Source organism: Ursus americanus, chromosome 9, assembly GCF_024610735.1.
Source record: "Ursus americanus isolate L20-20 chromosome 9, mUrsAme1.1.p, whole genome shotgun sequence".
Classification (NCBI taxonomy): Eukaryota; Metazoa; Chordata; class Mammalia; order Carnivora; family Ursidae; genus Ursus; species Ursus americanus.
In genome coordinates this window covers 37,706,060-37,725,466 of record NC_142135.1, presented here as the reverse complement: position 1 = coordinate 37,725,466, position 19,407 = coordinate 37,706,060, and the positions used below count along the sequence as shown (strand labels likewise).

The 19,407-nt window shown below is 40.2% G+C and overlaps 1 protein-coding gene across 3 annotated transcripts in view; it reads left to right on the top strand.

The window, feature by feature from the left end:
• The first annotated feature begins 2,558 nt into the window (after window positions 1-2,558).
• MTDH (metadherin) overlaps window positions 2,559-19,407 on the top strand; it is a 55,842-nt gene continuing 38,993 nt past the window's right edge. For 2 of the 3 annotated variants that reach the window (XM_045805896.2, XM_045805894.2), the window contains exons 1-2: window positions 2,559-3,279; window positions 15,668-15,769. In XM_045805896.2, the coding sequence (XP_045661852.2) occupies window positions 2,902-3,279; window positions 15,668-15,769 (480 nt within the window). In that variant the 5' untranslated portion in view covers window positions 2,559-2,901. The remainder of the gene's footprint in view (window positions 3,280-15,667; window positions 15,770-19,407) is intronic. The other variant, XM_045805895.2, reaches the window with a different exon arrangement.

Here is a 19,407-nt window from a genome sequence, read left to right as displayed (position 1 = left end):
AGTATACAACTTGAGAAGTTTTCACATACATATATAGGCATAAAACCATCACGACAATGAAGGTAATGAACCTATCCACGACTCCCTGAGTTCCTGGTACCCCTTTCTAATGTCTCCCTCCCACTTCTTGCTCCCACCCCTTTCCCCCAAATAACTCTTGATTTGCTGTCACTGTAGTTTGCATTTTCTAGTTCTATATAAGTGGAATAATACTGTATGTACTCTTTTTTTTTGCCTGGCTTCTTTCACTCAGCATAATTACACTGAGATTTGTCTATGTTGTTGCATGTATTTGTAATTCATTCCTTTTTGTTTCCGAGTGGCATTCCATTGAATGAGTCACTTTGATACTTAGAAAATCAGTCTGTAGTTCCAGCTCACATGTTTCAGGTAAGAGGTTTCTGAAACATTCACATTTATCTTAATTTTGCCATTTCTGAGGAATTAGGATTCTGAATCTACTTGGGCCAGTCCGATAACTCCTTTGCTTAGAGTCTTTGGAAGCACTGACTCATTTAAGCTTTGCCCAAACTTCATTCTTCCATAAGTTAATAAACCCAACTTTGTAGCACCACAGGTGTCTTCCTGGTTTTAGATGGACTTTCTCAACTGACATGGATGTTCATGACCACATTAAGTGCAAAACAGTAAATAGCGTATGACCTTATTTCTGTTTTTAAAATATGAATACTTAGAAGGATGACTATACAGTTATATGTGAAAAGTGACGATATTTGTATTACTAAATACATTTTTAATATATATTTTGAGGGTTTTTTTAAAGGCATTTTTAGAGACAGTCACAGAAAAAAGAAAGGTGAAGTTATTTTACATAATCAATACTTGCTAGGCTGCCAAAGGAACAGGCACATCCTGCTACTATTATTGCATAATAGCTTAATTCATAAATCCCCAGGTGTTAACCTAGAACGGGCAGTTGAACTTCTTAGGAAAGTCATCATCTTTCCTGTCTTTGGAAACAAAATGTTAAAATGTGGGATTATAAATCTAACTTCATAAACATAAATGGAATTTGGAACCTCTTAGGGTTAAAGTACCGAACGTCATCTTCTAAGTTTTTGGCCTTGTAACTTAAATTGTCTTTAATTATAAGTCTATATAAAGATTAGCAAGAGTAGTAGTTCATTTTTACTATTTATTTACAAAACTCCCTTTCACCCATTAATCACAACATGCATTACAACAATACTACAAAGTAGGTCAAAATACTCCTTAATACATTTTTGGCATTAGGTGGTCTTTCTATTCTTTGAGAAAGTCTGTACAATTGACCCTTGAAAAACACACGGTTGAACTGCCTGGATCCCCTTACATATGAATTTCTTCCAATAAACAGTACAATACTGTAAATGTATTTTCCTCAAGATTTTCTTAATTTTTCTCTAGTTTACCTTATTATAAGAATATAGTACACAATACATATAACATACAAAAATATGTGTTAGGTGACTGTTCATGTTCTTGGTAAGGCTTCCAGTCAACAGTAGACTATTAAAGTTTTGGGGAAGTCAAAAGTTATATTCCAGGAGTCAGGCCCCTAAACCCTGAGTTGTTCAAGGGTCAACAATATTTAGTCCACTTAAGACACTTGCTTACATGCTAGCTATTATTTAATGATTAAACAGCTTCCTTATAGCAAAGTGCAAAGAAACTGTAAGGTACCCCGCAAACATCATCTCTGTAATTAAAATCTGAAAAGGCAATTCATTTCTTCCCAACTCTACCCAGAGATGGTCAACACAGATTATAAAAATAGAATTTTTCAAACTTTTTGTGGTTTTGTATGAAAGCTTAAAAGAAAACACAAGGAGGAAGCTACCTCTACGCGTAAACACAGTCCAATGTGCTTCTCTTGTTATTTCTCATTAAAGCTACAAATTAGTAGGAAAATAGTGCCGCCCACGGGCTTTGCAAGTTTTGAATTCTCGGGAACACCCAGAGCAGGAGTGAATGAGCGAAATTGATGCGAACCGCCCAAGCCAGGCCAGCGAATGATAGGCACGCGGTATGTTAGTTGGCCCTGAAGAGAAAGAGTTTGTGAATGAAACCTAGGGCTTGGAAGAGGAACGTCTGGCTTCACACTCAGTTAAGCCCACTCTGGAAGAATCTAACCTTGTGACGCACGGAGAAAAGGCTGATTTCACCCCAACACAACTCCCAGAAAAAGAATGGAGAAAACCTACACCTACTAGGGCGACTTTGACCTAGCCCCCCCCCCCCCCCGCTTTTACACTCTTCACCCTCTCCCCTCTCCCCCCACCCCTGACTTCCTCGAAAGCCCCTCCCCTGGACTCATTCAAAGCGCCACGTCTCCTAGCGCCGAGGCAGCAGCTACCCCGCGGAGGCTTCCTGCAGTTAACCCCTCCCAGACTCCCGCCCAAGGTCTGCGATCCCCAGACTCGGAACCTCCACTAGGCCAGAACGGTCACCGCCCACCGCAGGAGCCGCGCCCTCGACCCAGCGGCTCCCGCCCCGCCCCGCCCCGTGCCCACGTGACACCCACGTCCCGCCCATGGCGCCCACGTGACCCGCGGCCATCCCCGCGCGGCGTGGATCGCGGCCGGAGCCGCCATTGTTCTGCCAAGGGACGACAGTGGGGCCTGGCACTGGCGCCGAGACGCCGCTTAGCGGCCGCCACTGGAGACACTCCCTCCCGCCGCCCCCCTCCTCCTGGCGGCGGCGGAGTGAGGCTGACTAGGGGGAACTGGGAGCCCCCTCTCCTGGCGGCGGCAGCTGCCGATCCCCGGCTCCGGCGCGAGGGGCGGCCGCGATGCGCTCGGCCTGAGGCAGTCCGGCCCGGCCCTTCCTCGCCTCCCTTGACTCTTGTACCGCGTCTGTGCGCCCCAGCGTCATCCTGCGAGGCTCGCTGACGGAGGGAAGATGGCTGCACAGGGCTGGCAGGACGAGCTGGCCCGGCAGGCCGAGGAAGGATCGGCTCGGCTGCGGGAAATGCTTTCGGTTGGCCTAGGCTTTCTGCGCACCGAGCTGGGCCTCGACCTGGGGCTGGAGCCGAAGCGGTACCCGGGCTGGGTGATTCTGGTGGGCACCGCTGCGCTGGGGCTGCTGCTGCTCCTCCTGCTCTGCTACGGCTGGGCCGCGGCTTGCGCCGGCGCCCGGAAAAAGCGGAGGAGCCCGCCCCGCAAGCGGGAGGAGGCGGCGGCAGTGCCGGCCCCGGCCCCTGACGATCTAGCCCTGTTGAAGAATCTCAGGAGCGAGGAGAAGAAGAAGAACCGGAAGAAATTGCCCGAGAAGCCCAAAGTGAGTAGGGGTGGAGCGGCGGTAGAATAGGGGCCAGGGGCCGGCGCGGAAACCCTCGAGAGAGCGGGAGGCCGAGCCCCAGCCGCCCCAGCCGGGAATGGAAAAGGAAAAGAGTGAGGTTAGTCAAGAGCTGGGAGTCCGATCTCTCCAGGTGGAGGAGGTAATCCGTGGACATGTTACTTGGGGAACCGTGGAAACTCAGGAAGTGTAGGACGGGTGGGGAAGACTAGTTTCGAGGAAGGAAGTTAGACCGCGTGGGGTACGTTTAAATCAAAGCGCCCAGAGGTCAAGCCGTTTTCGGGAACCTTGACCGCCGGAATTACATACCAACCCTTCTTGAGGCCTACCGGGTAGGCTGCCTGTGTGGAGAGTAATGGGACCTTAAGGTGGTGTTGGGAAGTTGTGGAAAGACTGCGCCCGGAAGACAGATGTCTACTTCAAGTCACACTGAGACGGTAGCCAGTGGAGGAAATACGATGACCTAAAAAATCTGGGGCTTACAGAGGATTAAAGGTACCCAGGTCTAGACGCGCTTCCATTTTAGTTAGACTGTTTAAGGGAAATGGTTGCCCACTCTTATTCTTGTGAATGTGGCCAGTGGAGGCCTGAACAGGAGCAAGGCAAGAGGGAGTCGGTTGCCTAATAGACTTTGGGGTACATGGCCCCGTCATAGAAAACTAAGGCAAGTTCAGCGGTGTGCGAGGTTTTGAAATAGAGTAAAAGGGAATGACAGAGCAGAATGGTGCAGTCTGAAAGAGAGATTTAGGCAGCGATTTACCGGACCACGTGTGGAAATGCAGAGAGCATCACATCCATTTGATCATGTCTTTCTCTTTTATTTGTATTTTCCTTATTGCCGTTTTCCCATTATATCTTTTATAGTAATAATAAGTTTTGTTTTTTTAAATACAGTTGAGCAGAGTTTGGAGGGTGTGCAGAATTAGAAACCGCTACTCGCCTATTTTTACATATACACTGAATTAAGCTCTTTACCTTTCAGTACAGTAGAGTACATGTAACCAAGGCCATACTTTGTGAAATGCACTCTGGTCTGTGTTGGGCCGTGGGAGGTATACACATAGGAGTTAGTCAATCCTGGAGGCTAATGTAGGAGACAGACTCATAAATAATGCCTCTAGTGCATAGACAGGTGCTATAGGAGTGCAAGTGGTGTTAAGGAGGTTTGGAAGGTGGGAGACGAGTTCCATTGAAGGGATTTAGGAAAGTTACTGGGAGGAGTGGGATTTGAGTTCACACGAAAGCAATGAGAGTATTGTTGGTACCAGTATAAAGAAGAAGTCAGTGTTAGAGAAGTGACAGGTCACAGTTAGTGCATTATTAGGCCTAGATAAGTGATCACATTTTGTCTGCTGATTAAGTGGATATAAGATACATACAAAGTCTAGTAAAGGTACAACTTTGTCAGTATGAATTCTACCTTAAGTTAGAAGAGGAAATAGAACTGATTTGGAACATATATAATTAAATTTGTTGAACACATCAGAGGTTACCAGAAAGTAATATTATGGTGGACACATAATAACTTGGCTCCAAAATAAGCAAGGGTGATCTTGAAAAAAACACATACCTTAGTAAGGGTAAACCCTGTGTGGATGAAGCAGGTCGTGGACGTTTCAGAGCCCTCTTTGGGATGTCTAGAATTTCAGATAGACTTGAGTCCAGAGACGGGTGCTCCAGGAGCCCATCCGAAGTGCATCATAACACTCAGATGACCCATCTGAAGGAGGAACAGACTCCTGTGAAGCTTGTACTGTGAAAAATACTCATCAGACTTAGAACTTACTGCTTCTCTTTTTCATTTTAGTTAAGGAATGGGGCACTGAGTGAATAAACGTAATATTAAGCTTTGGGGAGGGGAGAATGGGACCACTAATCGAAGGGTTGAACGTTAATTGAGTGAGAAAATATCTTTGCCTATTTCATGGTATCGAGGTGTTAGAGAAGTTGGCCAGCACTAACAAAATTCTAGCTTTCAAACTTTTTTGACTGCATCTTACAGTAAGAAACACATTTTACATTGCATTACCTGCCCCCTTTCTCTCCCCCAACACATATCAAACCATCCTGTTTGTTTTTCTTTAATGATGTTTGTGACCCATCAGATTGGCTTCACATTTCATTGTGTGGCATGACCCACAGAAAAATACTGCTTTATGGTTCTAAGAAGTAAAAGCACCCATTTATGTAGTACTCAAATGCTTTGCACTGTGCTAAGTATTTACTTGGAGAAAAAAGCAGCATACTGCTCACAAATTGAAGGGAGTAAAAAGGAATACAATATTCATATGTCTCATTGTGAAGGGGATACAAAAGCAAAAGCTCAGTTGCTCCCCAGGGAGCTTTTTATTCCAGTTGTGGAAAAAGAGACACCAAAAAAATAATTAACTATGCAAACCCAGTATGGGTCCAGGAGGCTGTGAATGAGCTTATCACACTATCTGGCTTTGAATGTGGGTAGGAGCAAGGTGTAGTGGAAGAGGTTGAAGCAACGGGAAAGGCCCAGTAAAGGAAGACTTAACTCTGTCAGCCTGGCAGGAATGGGGACTAAACTTAGGTAAGGCATTTAACCTTGCTCTGTTTAGCTTGTCTTGTTTATAAATTGAGGATCTTTTTTTTTTAAGATTTTATTTATTTATTCGACAGAGATAGAGACAGCCAGCGAGAGAGGGAACACAAGCAGGGGGAGTGGGAGAGGAAGAAGCAGGCTCATAGCGGAGGAGCCTGATGTGGGGCTCGATCCCACAACGCCGGGATCACGCCCTGAGCCGAAGGCAGACACTTAACCGCTGTGCCACCCAGGCGCCCCTATAAATTGAGGATCTTAATTGAGTTAAAATACTGCAAGATTCCTCAAAATGTTATCTCCGACTACTTGCAATAGAGTTACTTTGAATGCTTATTAAAATTTATAGATTCCTGAGCACCAGAAGAGATCTTATAAATTCAGAATCTCTGGAACTGAGTCCAGGGAATCTACACTTTTTTAACGAGCTCCCTTGGTAAATCCTTGTTATTATTCAAAAAATCACTTGGTGGGTGTAGGACCATAAGATCCATAGAATAGGAGAGGTTTCTAAGTGGAGTCATGTTTAATCTTATAATCCACTTCTTCATTACTACATCATTCTGATATACTTTTTAGGATATACCTTACTCTGATCCAACTAAACTATTACAGGTTTGTGAAAGGATGTTACATATTTACTTAAATGTTTTATTTTCATCTTTTTATCCCATTGTTTTTAGTTCTCTGTTAAGTCATTTCAAATTTTGCAACTCAAGTTTTAAAAATTTGTTTCTAGGGACGCCTGGGTGGCGCAGTCGTTAAGCGTCTGCCTTCGGCTCAGGGCGTGATCCCAGCGTTCTGGGATCGAGCCCCACATCAGGCTCTTCTGCTATGAGCCTGCTTCTTCCTCTCCCACTCCCCCTGCTTGTGTTCCCTCTCTCGCTGGCAGTCTCTGTCAAATAAATAAATAAAATCTTTAAAAAAATAAATAAAATTAAAATTAAAATTTGCTTCTAGTAGCTTATTTTTATCTGTAGAGTAGGTGGTATTTAGCTCTTTAAAGTCTGCCCATAAGCACTTTTTGAAATGTTTATATCATTTTGGTTTTTATCCCCTAATAATATCCTGACATAGGTCTTTTAGGGTCTGAATTGCAGTTTGTTTCTCTATTAAAAGTGGAGGAGGTGGCACTTTTCTCTGAGCTTATTACTTGGCAATTTTGGAAATCATTGTTATATATTTTCTGTGATACCTAGTACAATGTGATATTAAATAGGCACTCAGTAAATATTTTTAATTTGACTTAATCTGAGCAGTGATTTAGATAGATGTGAGATCTCAGATAACTGGTCTTTAACAATCATTCCTTTGAATTTCAGCTGGAAGCCTATAACCCAGGATCAACTTCAATGAAAATTCATTTTAGTGAAAAAATTCTTTTTATATTAGTGTAAGACTTCTCATAAAGATTTGCCATAGTGCAGTTGTTGATAGCAGTAAGCTCACTGAATAGTGTTTTGTCTTGTTTGCTGCTGTATAACCTTGCATAGTGCTCAATAAATAGTTACTGAATGCATAATGTAGTAAGATGTCCTCCCAAAGTATTTATACAGCTCATTCCCATTCTTCATGCCTGGTAAATAGCCATATGAGCCACCTTTTTATTTTTACAGTGGATGATGGCTGTGTTTGCCTCTTCTGACTAAAATTTTGTGAGGTCCGTCGTTGTACGGCCAATAAATCATTCTAATAGTATACGGTGTCTTTCGTAGTTATTCCTTCTGTTCCAGTTTCATTGCCACTGCCCTACTTTTGGACTTTATTACCTTTTGCTTTGACTATACTAACAGCATCCTGACTGGTTTTCCTGCTTCCAGTCTCTTTGTTGCCATTGCTTTCTACCCACTCCTGCCAGTTAAATCTTTTAAAGCCCAGCTCTGATCGTGACTTTCATGTTCACATCTTGTCAGTAGTTTCCCCATCACATGTTGAGTAAAATCCAGTCTATGACATGGCCATGATGTAACCCCATCTTAGATTTATCTCTTAATCATTATCCCAAATGCATTACCATTGGCTAGACTGCAGTATCTTTTTATTCATGCTACTTTCCATTAGAAAGCCTTTCTTTCCGTATCTGTACAATTTCTACCTATCCTTCAAGGCCCAGCTATGGTGCTCTCTCTACTGTAAAGCCTTCCCTACCTCCCCAGTGAGAGTTAGTCTCTCTTTTTTATATGTTTATTTTATATTTTATCATGATATCTAAAACAAGAAGACAGAGCATTGCCTAGGAATGTACCTGTAGGGCAGTTCAGATTTTTCCCAGCTCTGTGCACGTCCATCAGTGATCAGGAAAGCACCTCAAGTATTGATTTGGGGATTAGAAATTAATTTTAGTGAGCAGGTAAACTTACCAATATGAAATCCCTGAATAATGGGGATCAACTTTGTACTAGTCTTATCTGTAATTGGACCATTCCTCATCTCCTCATATCTGGGTATATACTTCTCCAATTGGAAATCTGGCATTTGTCTCGAATTTTACCATCTCCAAAACAGTTCATGATTCCTTGCTTTCTCCTGGTCTTCCCCATTTCTGTAAATGGTAAATGACTGCCACCCATTCAGTTATTCAAGCCAAAAATCTAAGAATCATTCTTGATTCTTCCCTTTTCCTCACTTCCTTATATCTTCCCTACCTCATATCTAATCTGTGAGCAAATACCATCCATTTTATCTCCAAGATGTATATTCAGTCTGACTATTCTCATTCTATTGTCTGGCACCTTAGCTCATTTCTGTAGCAATAGCTTCTGCTGCCTCCAGTCCTAAAGCCAACACTTGTCTAAAATCAACACTTCAGTAGCTTTTGCATTTAAAATCTCAATTTCTCTCCTATGTGGCCTAGCACCTGCGTTTCTCTCTAAGCTGATTTTGAGTTAATTTCCTCTCATTTTTACCTCCAGCTATAGTGATGTTTTTTCAGTTCCTCAAATTCGTTCACAACCCAGTGCCTTTACATGAACTATTATTAACACTTCTGGAATAATCTTTTCCCCACTGTTCTAATCAGCTTGTAGATCTCACCTGAAAACTTCTTCCTAGAAAATCGTTTTCTGATTGCCCTATTTGACATAGGCATCCCATTCTATTTTCTGTCTCAGCTTTTGGTATGTGGGGTTTTTTTATTGTAAGTATCACACTTTGTAAATTATTTACTTATCCATTAGCTATTTTGGGGTCCTCTGCCTCCACTAGGGGAAAGCCTCGCTGGCCTTGAAATGCAGTGGCAAACAGTACCCAGCACACGTAAGAGCCTTTGGTAATTACATGTTAAACTCAATTCTGAACAGAGTAACTATAATGATATCTCACGGTTTAATTGGATAGTTTATTTGGCTAAATAAATTTATCTTTTAAGATACTCCAACAGAATTACATCTTTTATTCTTTTTTTTTTTTTAAAGATTTTATTTATTTATTTGACAGAGAAAGACAGCCAGTGAGAGAGGGAACACAAGCGGGGGGAGTGGGAGAGGAAGAAGCAGGCTCATAGTGGAGGAGCCTGATGTGGGGCTCGATCCCATAACCCTGGGATCCCGCCCTGAGCTGAAGGCAGACGCTTAACCGCTGTGCCACCCAGGCGCCCCTACATCTTTTATTCTTAAGTAGTGGTTTTGCTGTATCATCTCTGGTATTAATAAAGGTAAATTATATCACTTGCCACCTACATATAGGATTTTCTTTTTACCTCTAAATCACTAGTCCCCTTAGTTTTAAGTAAAATAAGTAAATATTGAAAATAAGTAAATGAAAGAATAATCATTCGATGAAAAAATCCCAAGTCATAGTTAAAACAAATATTCCCAATTGTACAGAAAAGGAATTTTGAGATTCATAAAGATTAATTAACTTATTCAAGGTCATAGAGCAAAGGAGTTCCAAAGGCGCAACAGTATCCTAATTTTTAGTCTACAAACTCCACTGTCATTTCCTCTGTACCTCTCTGGTTTCCATAGCATGTTCAGGGATGTTACATTGCATTCAGAGAACAAATCCCATTTTCTCAGTGAGTTACAGCTCTCTGTATTTCTTTTTAAAATTTACTTGTAGAATCAGAAGTTCGTACTGAAAATTGTAATGACTTTTACCAAAGCTCCAGAATTTTGGCTCCATTTGTTTGGACAGGACTTTTTCATCTTGTCATTTTATCCTGCCAGAGGCCTAGTAGAGAGGACCTTTAATAGTTCTGCTTATCTTAGATACTGAGAGCAGCAATAAATAAACCCTCTGAACACTTGGGGTTTCTTTTGCATTTGGGCATTACTGATTAATGCACTACTTCTCCAGTTCATGACAGCTTTGACAGTATTTTTAAATTATTATTCTTCAGGCAAAATCAAGAGCTCTAAGTGGGGAATTGGTGTCATTTGACCAGTTTTAGAGTTTACTTTTTTCTCTCCAGCGATGCTAGTAGTGTTCACACAGTTGCACTGAATGCCAGTATTCCAGAGGGCGTCCAGCAGGGCCCGAGAAAGTACATGGCTGTCTATCTGCTGTTTCATATGTGGTTCTTATCTCAGTACCCATCAGAGGTAAAACCTTGGAAACCAATACTGTATTGAATTCTTCAGAAATCCTCTTAGCATAATTTGGCCATGTGACAGGTGTGGAGTGTCATCTGTCTATCCTATGGAAGTTGCTCTGAGCATCCCTGATGCAGTCAGCAAGTAGATCGTTTGGAATCCCTGAAAAGAGTTGAGTCTTTGGCTAGCTGCTTAGAAGGCAACAGGGATCTTTACCACTAACGGAAGTATCTCAGGGTATTCAGTCATATTTTGCAAATTTGAATTATAGGTCAAATTTGTAAGATTGTTCTCTCAGTTATTAAGAGTTTAAAATTGGAGTTGAATTTAAAAATAATTTGGTAAATTACTATGACTGAAGCTGTAGTTTATGGCATATTTAGTTTATGTAATTGATATATTCACATTTGGCAGAAAAAAGACACACAGTTTGTGCTTTCAAATAAATGACAAGGAATTTTTCTATCATGAAATTGTATCAGAACTCTTCAAACCAAAACTGAGGCAAGGTCTTGTTCATTAGATAAGTTGATGTGTATAAAGCATCTAGCAAGGTGCTTGGCACATGGCAAATACTTGGAAATTATTAGTTCTTATCAGGCTATCTTATAGTTTAATCTATCAGCTAAAGATGATGCACCTTGAATTTCTATAACATCTTGCCTTTTATCTTCTTTATGAAGGGCGTAATATATATACTTAAGCCTCCTGTATGTTCAGTATAACTTTGAGCTAAGAAAATTGAAACTCCAGTGAAGTAGTAACTTGTCCAGGGTGGCACACATTTGAGAATTCAACCCTGGTTTCAGCTTGCCTTCAGAACCCACACTGTTTGCCTTTAAGGGGTAGGGTTGGAGGGGTAGGGAGAAGGAGGTAGAGTATACCTTTTGTCTTGTATTTTAGTATGTGATGTTGTCTCTTCCTTTGCTAGTTTCTAAGCTTTTTGAAAACAGGGATCGTGCCTCACTTGTCTTTGTTTCAAGGTTTTAGGGGTTCTACATATTACTTTACTATGTTCGCTTACTGGATGTTTAGTGAATGAACATAAGTGAATGTGATATAATTTTCTTTCTTAGAAAATGGTGAAACTATAAGCAGTTGTTTGTTTGTTTATTTGTTTGTTTTGAAGAAAGATAATATTAGGGGCGCCTGGGTGGCTCAGTCGTTAAGCGTCTGCCTTCGGCTCAGGGTGTGAGCCCGGAGTCCTGGGATCTGGCCCCACATCAGTCCTGGGATCCTCCACTGGGAGCCTGCTTCTTCCTCTCCCACTCCCCCTGCCTGTGTTCCCTCTCGCTGGCTGTCTCTCTCTCTCTGTCAAGTAAATTAATTAATTAAAAAATGAATAAATAAAAAAATGAAAGAAAGAAAGATAATACTACATTGCTGTGTCTAGAGCAAGCCTGGACTATTTCTGGTCTCTGAAAGGATATATTTACTTATCATTTGTATTCTGTTAACTTCCCGAAAGAATTTGTGTCTGGAGCACTGAGCACATGTACTGTTTGTTGGCCCTCTTGACCACCAGGACTTAACATTTATTTTGAGCTTACTAGTTGAAAAGTGACCTGGATGCTAGAACATGGGGTTGGGGATTTGAGCCATCATAGCCGTGTTCTCTCCTTTGTCATTTTAAAAAGAAACTGTGTAAGACAAGAACATATATATATTTTTTTATATTACAGTTGATGAAATCAAGAGTTAAGTCAAGGAAAATGCTTATAATCACAAGGAGTAAATACAGAAGTTGAGTCTTGAGCCCAGTTTTGTCCAGCTCCAAAGCCCATGGTCTTTTCATATTCCTTTTTTTTTTTTTTTTTTTTTTTTTTTTTTTTTTTTTTGGTAGTTGGTTGACTGCCCTTCTAGTTTTTAAACTTAAGGCGTTTCCAAGTAATTTGAAGTCATGGTTTTTATATTTTATGTCTAGAAATAAAATTTACATAGCTAATTGAAAATGGGATTCTAAGTGGTTTCATTTTAGAAGTCAAATGTTAAACCTTATATATGCTTATCTTAGATGTAGGTTCTTTTGCAATTTTGAATCAGTTTAACAAATATGTACAGGCTGCTCAAATGGAGTATATGTCTGTTATTAAGCATATCTTCTTATCTGAACTTCAAAACTCCTGGAGGGCAAATTCCTTTCATTTGTCCTTGTTGCTGAGGTCCCTAGCCCAGTGCCTGGTACTGAAGTACTTAATAAATGTTTATGGAATTGTATGGAATTAATAATTTGAACGTTGACTAACATGAAGAATTTTATTTCCTTTAAATCAAGCGTATTAAATAAGAGACCCTACTCCCCTATGTGTCCCCCTTCTGCATTTTATTTTCTTGATTGTCAGCTAGGTATTTTTGTTCTGGTTTATCACCACCCCTCCCAACACACACACACAATGTTCTTTCACGAATGAGTTTTTAAAAGCATCTGGCATAGGAGTTGAGGAATATATGATAATAAGGCAGACATAGTGATGCCTACAAGGAGTTTATCCATATAAGAAATGATGATGTCAGTCTTCTGTTACTGGTTGATTTTCATCAGATTTGGAGGATGTTCTTGTCTAATTTAAATATAGATTGTATACTGTATATGAAATTAATCTTGGTTGGCTCTGGAAGGAACCCTCAGAGTGTTCTAGAAAATTTTATACTAGGATACAGTAAGAGGCCCATGTAATTGCTAATCTGTGGAAACACACCGTGTATATTAAGGCTTCGTGATGAGAGAAGATAATACTTTCATGTAAAACCCAAATTGGCAGTCAGGTTGTATTTAAAGTGTTGGTTTGCAGTTAGTTACTTTTCATGTGAGCAGATCTACATAATACGCTTCCATTTCTGGATTTGCTGGTTTAAAAACGGTGAACGATTTTCCAGGATGAGGCCTTCTTGACCAGCTAGTGGCAGAGGAAGAGGACAGATTAGTGTTGCTGGTGGGTAGAAGAGGCACAGCCACCATGATGTATCCTTTTCTCCTGCCGCCCAAGAGCTCTTTGACTTTATTCTTAGGAAAGGAGGCTTACTGTTTCATGTTATCAGGCATTTTGGGGGAGTTGTTGCTGACTTATGGACTCCCGGTAGTAGTGAGAGCTATATAAAGCCCTAGAGTTAGTGAAGCATTGGGAAATCTGCATAGTCCAAAGGAACAGCTACAGTTACAGCCATTGCTTAAGTTTATGTTGCAAAGAAGGAAGTAAAATTGGCACAGGTTGGCGGTGTGGGACCACCTCTAGCTTGGTGGTCATTTCAGAATCTGTGAAATGGAAACTGAATGTTCCCTTTTAAGTCACTAATAGAGGACTTCACACTTCCTAGCTGATCAAGAGGAAAGATTGTTTCATCTTTCACTTGGGAGGCTGTATCAACAGTATTTGCAGTTGGTCTCAAAGGAGTTGCGTTGAACTTTTTAGTCATTTTTTAACCACTTGATTTCTCGCCTTTTAGCAGTTAATAAATTAAAATGACTCACTGTAGTCATTTACATGAGTAAAATGGAAGTGCTGTATAAATGACGATGATAGAAAGTTTGCTGAGTTAAGTGAAGTCTTTAGAAATATAAGTCTGTGAGCTGCCAGTTAGAGGTGGGAAACTGGAATTGGAGCTGCAAGATCACTCAGGTGGCGAAAGGCTTGTATAGAAAGGTAGAGCTGACCACAGGAAATCAGAAAAAGTTTAGCTAAAGAGGATAGTATGAACTAAGAATAGCATATGAGAATTGACAAGTAGATGATGGTGATATTAGAAAGTAGAATTAAGCAGTTTTATATTCCTGTCGTGGTTATGGCTCTAAATCAAATTTCTTTCAGGGTTTTCTTACCTTTTTCTGTGTAGCACCCCCCTCCACCCCCAAACACACACATATACATACACAGGAAGGCGGATTAGAGGAAGCAGCAGGAAAGTGACAAAACAGCACCGGAGAAAGAAAACCAAGTGAAGACTGAGGAGACCTGGTTTTGGCATCTGACTTCAACAAGTTGCTTAATAAGAGCCAGCAGATTGGGATTAATTGGGAATTTCATCCGCTAAAAGACTGCTTTTGTTTTGGTTTTTCTGCCATAAATCTTTGGGAAGCCTACAAAATGGGTTTTAGAATATTAATGGTCTCTTTCCCTAACTGTATATCTCTGATAATTTTGAACAAACTCAGAGAAAGTCACGTTATAGAAACTTGAACATTCATATTGTCTTCTTGAGTATGGCTCTGCTATAGTGAGGAATCTGGTGGAAGTCTATTCTGCAAGAACTAGAAATAAGGCAACTGAAACTAGTGTATTGATTTACTAACTCAATTGTGTTGGAATACGAGGAGAATAGGCAAGTGAAAAGAAGTAGTAGGATCTATAAAGAAGAGGTTAGCATACAGATACCTGGACCCCATTCTTCAGACTCCTGAATCTTAAATACATTTCTGGTGATAGAGCTCAGAAATGTTTTTTTGGGAGGGTGGGGTTTAACCCCCAAAATGAGTGATTCCAATTAAAAGCCAGATTCGGAATTCACAGACTTAATTTTATTCACGAGCACCGCTAAGAGTGATCTTTTTATTTTAGGAGTGTGAAAGCTGAGGTAGCCTTTCTAAGCTGCAGCAGCGGATTGGTAAATTTCTTAACCCCAGAACAGTAGAGCCATTAGAGAATAGAATTACAAGGGACATTAGAGATAATCTAATACAGAAGCCAACAAACTGGTCCACGGACCAAATCTGGTCCTCTTCCTGTGTTTTGTAAATAAAGCTTTACTGGAACAGCCAGACTCATTAACTTATTCATCTATGTCTGCTTTTGTACTACAGTAGCAGAGTTTTGTAGTTGCAGCAGAGACGATATGGCCCACAAAGCCTAAAATATTTCCTGTCCCTTTACTGACAAAGTGTGCCAACTTTTGAGTAGATCAGATCTGTCATTTTATATATGTAGAAATAAGACTCAAAGATAATGAATGAAACATTTGGAGATTATACAGCTAATTGGTAGTTAGAATGCAAATGCAGTTTAGTTCCCTTTTTTCCTGCTTTCAGTCCATTATTTTTTGTTGGGGCAACTGATATGTGGGTAAGATCAGAAAATATATTTGTGGTACCCGGTTTTGTTTATAGGTTCATTATATTATGAAACACAGTGACTATGAATAGTCGTCCAGGTCTTAGATAATAACATGGCTGTACAGGGGGTAGAATTTGATTGTAGTATATTCTGTTTCCTGAGTATAAATCTTTGGTTTGACCTGTCGAGTAGTTTGACAACAAGATTCTTTTTTGTTGCCTGTGCAGCCAAATGGACGGACTGTTGAAGCAGCTGACGAGGAAGTGGCGCGAACTCCTCGAAGTGCTCCAGCAAAGCAGCCCTTAGAGACAGATAAGAAAAATGAAAAGGTAAGTTTGGGAACATACGAAATTACATGCAAAGCTCTTAATAAAGAGAGTACCATATAAAAATGATGCTTTTCTGTTTCACAAAAGTGTACATATACTCCCCATTTAAGGACAACTGAAAATCTGAATTGTCATAGCAGATAGGTGATGCAGGTTTAAGTAAGTTGTTTTTTTACTTCTAAAAGGAAGGCTATATCACCAAGTATTTTAAACATGCTGTGGCATTATTAAGTATTCATTTTGCCAAAAGAATTTACTCATGACTTGAACATCATTTACATGAGTAAGGTTCCAGGTGTGTAACATCTCTCTTATTTGAAAACAGAATTGTGTTATCTTTGTTAATGTGCACTTCTGACATAAAAAGCTTACCAAAATTGTTCTGTAGCAACAAGTGTTGAAACAAATTTCTGTTCTGATGGAGATATAATTATCTTCTTATTAGACAGTTTGACTTTAACAAAAGAGAATGTTCTATATTCAGGTCATTATTAAAAGGTTTGGATGTGGGGCGCTTGGGTGGCTCAGTCGTTAAGCGTCTGCCTTCAGCTCAGGGCGTGATCCCAGCGTTCTGGGATCAAGCCCCGCATCAGGCTCCTCCGCTATGAGCCTGCTTCTTCCTCTCCCACTCCCCCTGCTTGTGTTCCCTCTCTCACTGGCTCTCTCTCTCTCTCTCTCTCTCTCAAATAAATAAATAAATAAATAAATCTTTAGGGGTGCCTGGGTGGCACAGCGGTTAAGCGTCTGCCTTTAGCTCAGGGCGTGATCCCAGTGTTATGGGATCGAGCCCCACATCAGGCTCCTCCACTATGAGCCTGCTTCTTCCTCTCCCACTTCCCCTGCTGTGTTCCCTCTCTCGCTGGCTGTCCCTATCTCTGTTAAATAAATAAATAAAATCTTTAAAAAAAAAAAAAAGGTTTGGATGTGTACTCTTAAGTTTTCAAATAAGACAATCTATCATACCCCATAAATGGTACATTCCTGGGATTTTATTCATTTTTCAGTTTTCAATGTTAGAACTGACCCAGTTTTTATTTGACTCAATTTAGTTTGTAAGTAGGCAAAATGTAAAAAACTGTTAACAGTGGGTTGTTCTGCTGTGGGAGAGAGACTTTTCACTTAAGTCCTTTTTTGTACATTAAATACTTGTGCCCTCCCCCCTTTTAAAATCCTACACATGCAAAACTCCTTTTCAAGACAGACAGACAAAACAAAAGATAACCAGAGGTAGGGAAGTGGTTTCTAGGAACCAGAATGCAACAGTTCCAGTCTTCCAGAATAGTAGTATGAAATGGTTGCTACAGTTTCTTAATGCTTGCAATTTCAAAACGTCTTTGAAGACCTGGCAAGATCAGTTCTCCCCCTGTAACCCAATAAAATTGGTGTAGGGCCATGACAGCTGCAGGTGGGTTGGCTTAAAATGAAGGATAGTTGTGGGAAAAAGTTAAACTTATGCCTGATTTTGCCTTTGGCAGAAAAATAAGTAGTAAATGACTTGTATTAGCAATAAGGATATAATTTCAGGATTGTGAATTTATAGAATGAATAGTTGATATGTCTAATATGGATTTATACTTCTTCTGTCTGAAGTTTCCTTATTTCTGGGCTTTCTCTCTACTAGTGAGCATTTTATGCTTGTCCTTGCTTCCAGTTCCTGAATTATCCTGAAAAATTCATAGTTGGAATAATCGATGAACTACCATTCATTTCCGATTGATGAATCATACATAGATTGGGTGTATGAAGATGTAAAACTACAGTTTAGAGTTTATAATCATTCTGAAATTTCTGATAGAAATAGTGATAATAACTGACATTTGTTAAGTATCTGTAGTATAGCAGGCACTGTGCAAGGTGAGGTATGTATATATATATGAATATATTTACATGTATCTAGTAGAGACAAGTTACTGAGTACTTACTGGGTGTACTTTTAAGACTTTATAGAATATTTATACATTACTTTATGCTCACAAGAGCACTGAGGAGGTGGTATTATACCTGTCTTACCAATAAGAAACCTGAGGCATAAGTTATCAAAGCTACCAAAAGTAGACCCATCTGACTTCAAAGTCTGTGCTTTTTACTGCTTTGTATGATTTCTGATCCTTTCATAAACTCTGCAAGGCAGACAGTAAGAACCCCATTGTACAGGTAAGGGCCGTGAGGCACAGAGGGATTTTGCAGTTTCCCTCATTTCATAGTTTCTGAAGTAGGATTTGAATCCAGCTCATTCTGGTGCCAGAGCCCGTGCACTTGATGGTACTGCCTCCTTTCCGTTGCTGTTGCTTTTTCAGGACAAAGCTTTTGCCTTTGGTTTGCTGCCTATTTGATTTGACTTTCTGCATAGTAGTAGATGCTGCGACTCATGGCTGGTGTCTCTTTTTGCCATCTGCATCTTGAATTTCTGCTTTCGAACTTGGTTCAGTTCAGGAGACCTCATTTCAGTTAATTTCGTATTCTCTTGCACTGCGTATGTTTTTGTGTGTTTTAAATGTGTTTTTAAAGACTTTTTATTACTTTTTTTGTAAAGATGCTTATCGTAGATCTACTTATAAACCTTAATACACATTATATTTGCTTTCCTCTCAGAGCCACATCTTGGGCACTTTGAGAAGTACGGTTTGCCTATGGAATAATTGCACTCTAAGCTGTGATATTGAATACCTTGCCCTGTCACTTGAATAAACCTCACAGAGAAAACCATATATGACAAGAGTTCTAGATCTTGGGTCTATAAAGCAAGTTAAATTACCATGGTTTTCTAGGTCTTTATTTAGCTGTGAAGGTCAGTGCTTCCTTGATACTGGTCTCTAGTAGATTCCGCATAGGACCATTAGCTAGGCTGAATGCATTGTGCTATTAGATGCTGAAGGGACTAAGAAGGATGGAAGATGTACTTAACCCTCAGAGAGACTGCAGTCTAGTTAAGGAAATGCAAGCACAAGAGAAGAGGTCAGGTAACAAGGCTTTGAGTGCCAGATAATCAAAGGAGTAAGATTATCCTATTTGGGTGGCCAGAAAAGATTGACTTAATAAGACTCTTAAGGATGGGGATAGTATTTCAGTAACTAGAAGTGAGGAGGCCAGTTCTGGCAGGTGAGAGAAACAAATGAACACAATCAGACATTATTCAGCTGAAGCAAAAGAACATATTCAGACATACTCAACGGAAAGCCCTAGACAAGTTTGACTGGTCAGGGTGGGGTGGGGTATGATAAAAATAAATATGTTCAGCTGGCAGCAACATTTATGAAAACAAATCAGGCTTGCATCAATGATAATGAGTGTCTGAATTAAGACAGAAGTGTAAGGATCATTAATAAGAGAAACAATAGGAATAAAAATGTGAAATTTGGTCACCGTCAGGTTGTTCATGATGAAGTCAGTGGTATCCTACTGAAATACTAATATTACTCATTATAAGTATTAATAACCTCTTACATTTTTATGATGCTACAATAATACAAATATTTTCACATCTCTTAACCCTAATGAATAATTCGTGGTTGGGGAAGGAGGGGAGTATAATCATTTTTTCAAATCCAGCTCATTAAAAAGAGTTAAGTGGATTGCCCAACATCACATAGCTAGTAAATAATGATCCCTCAATTTTGTGCGGGCAATATTTCTCTAAG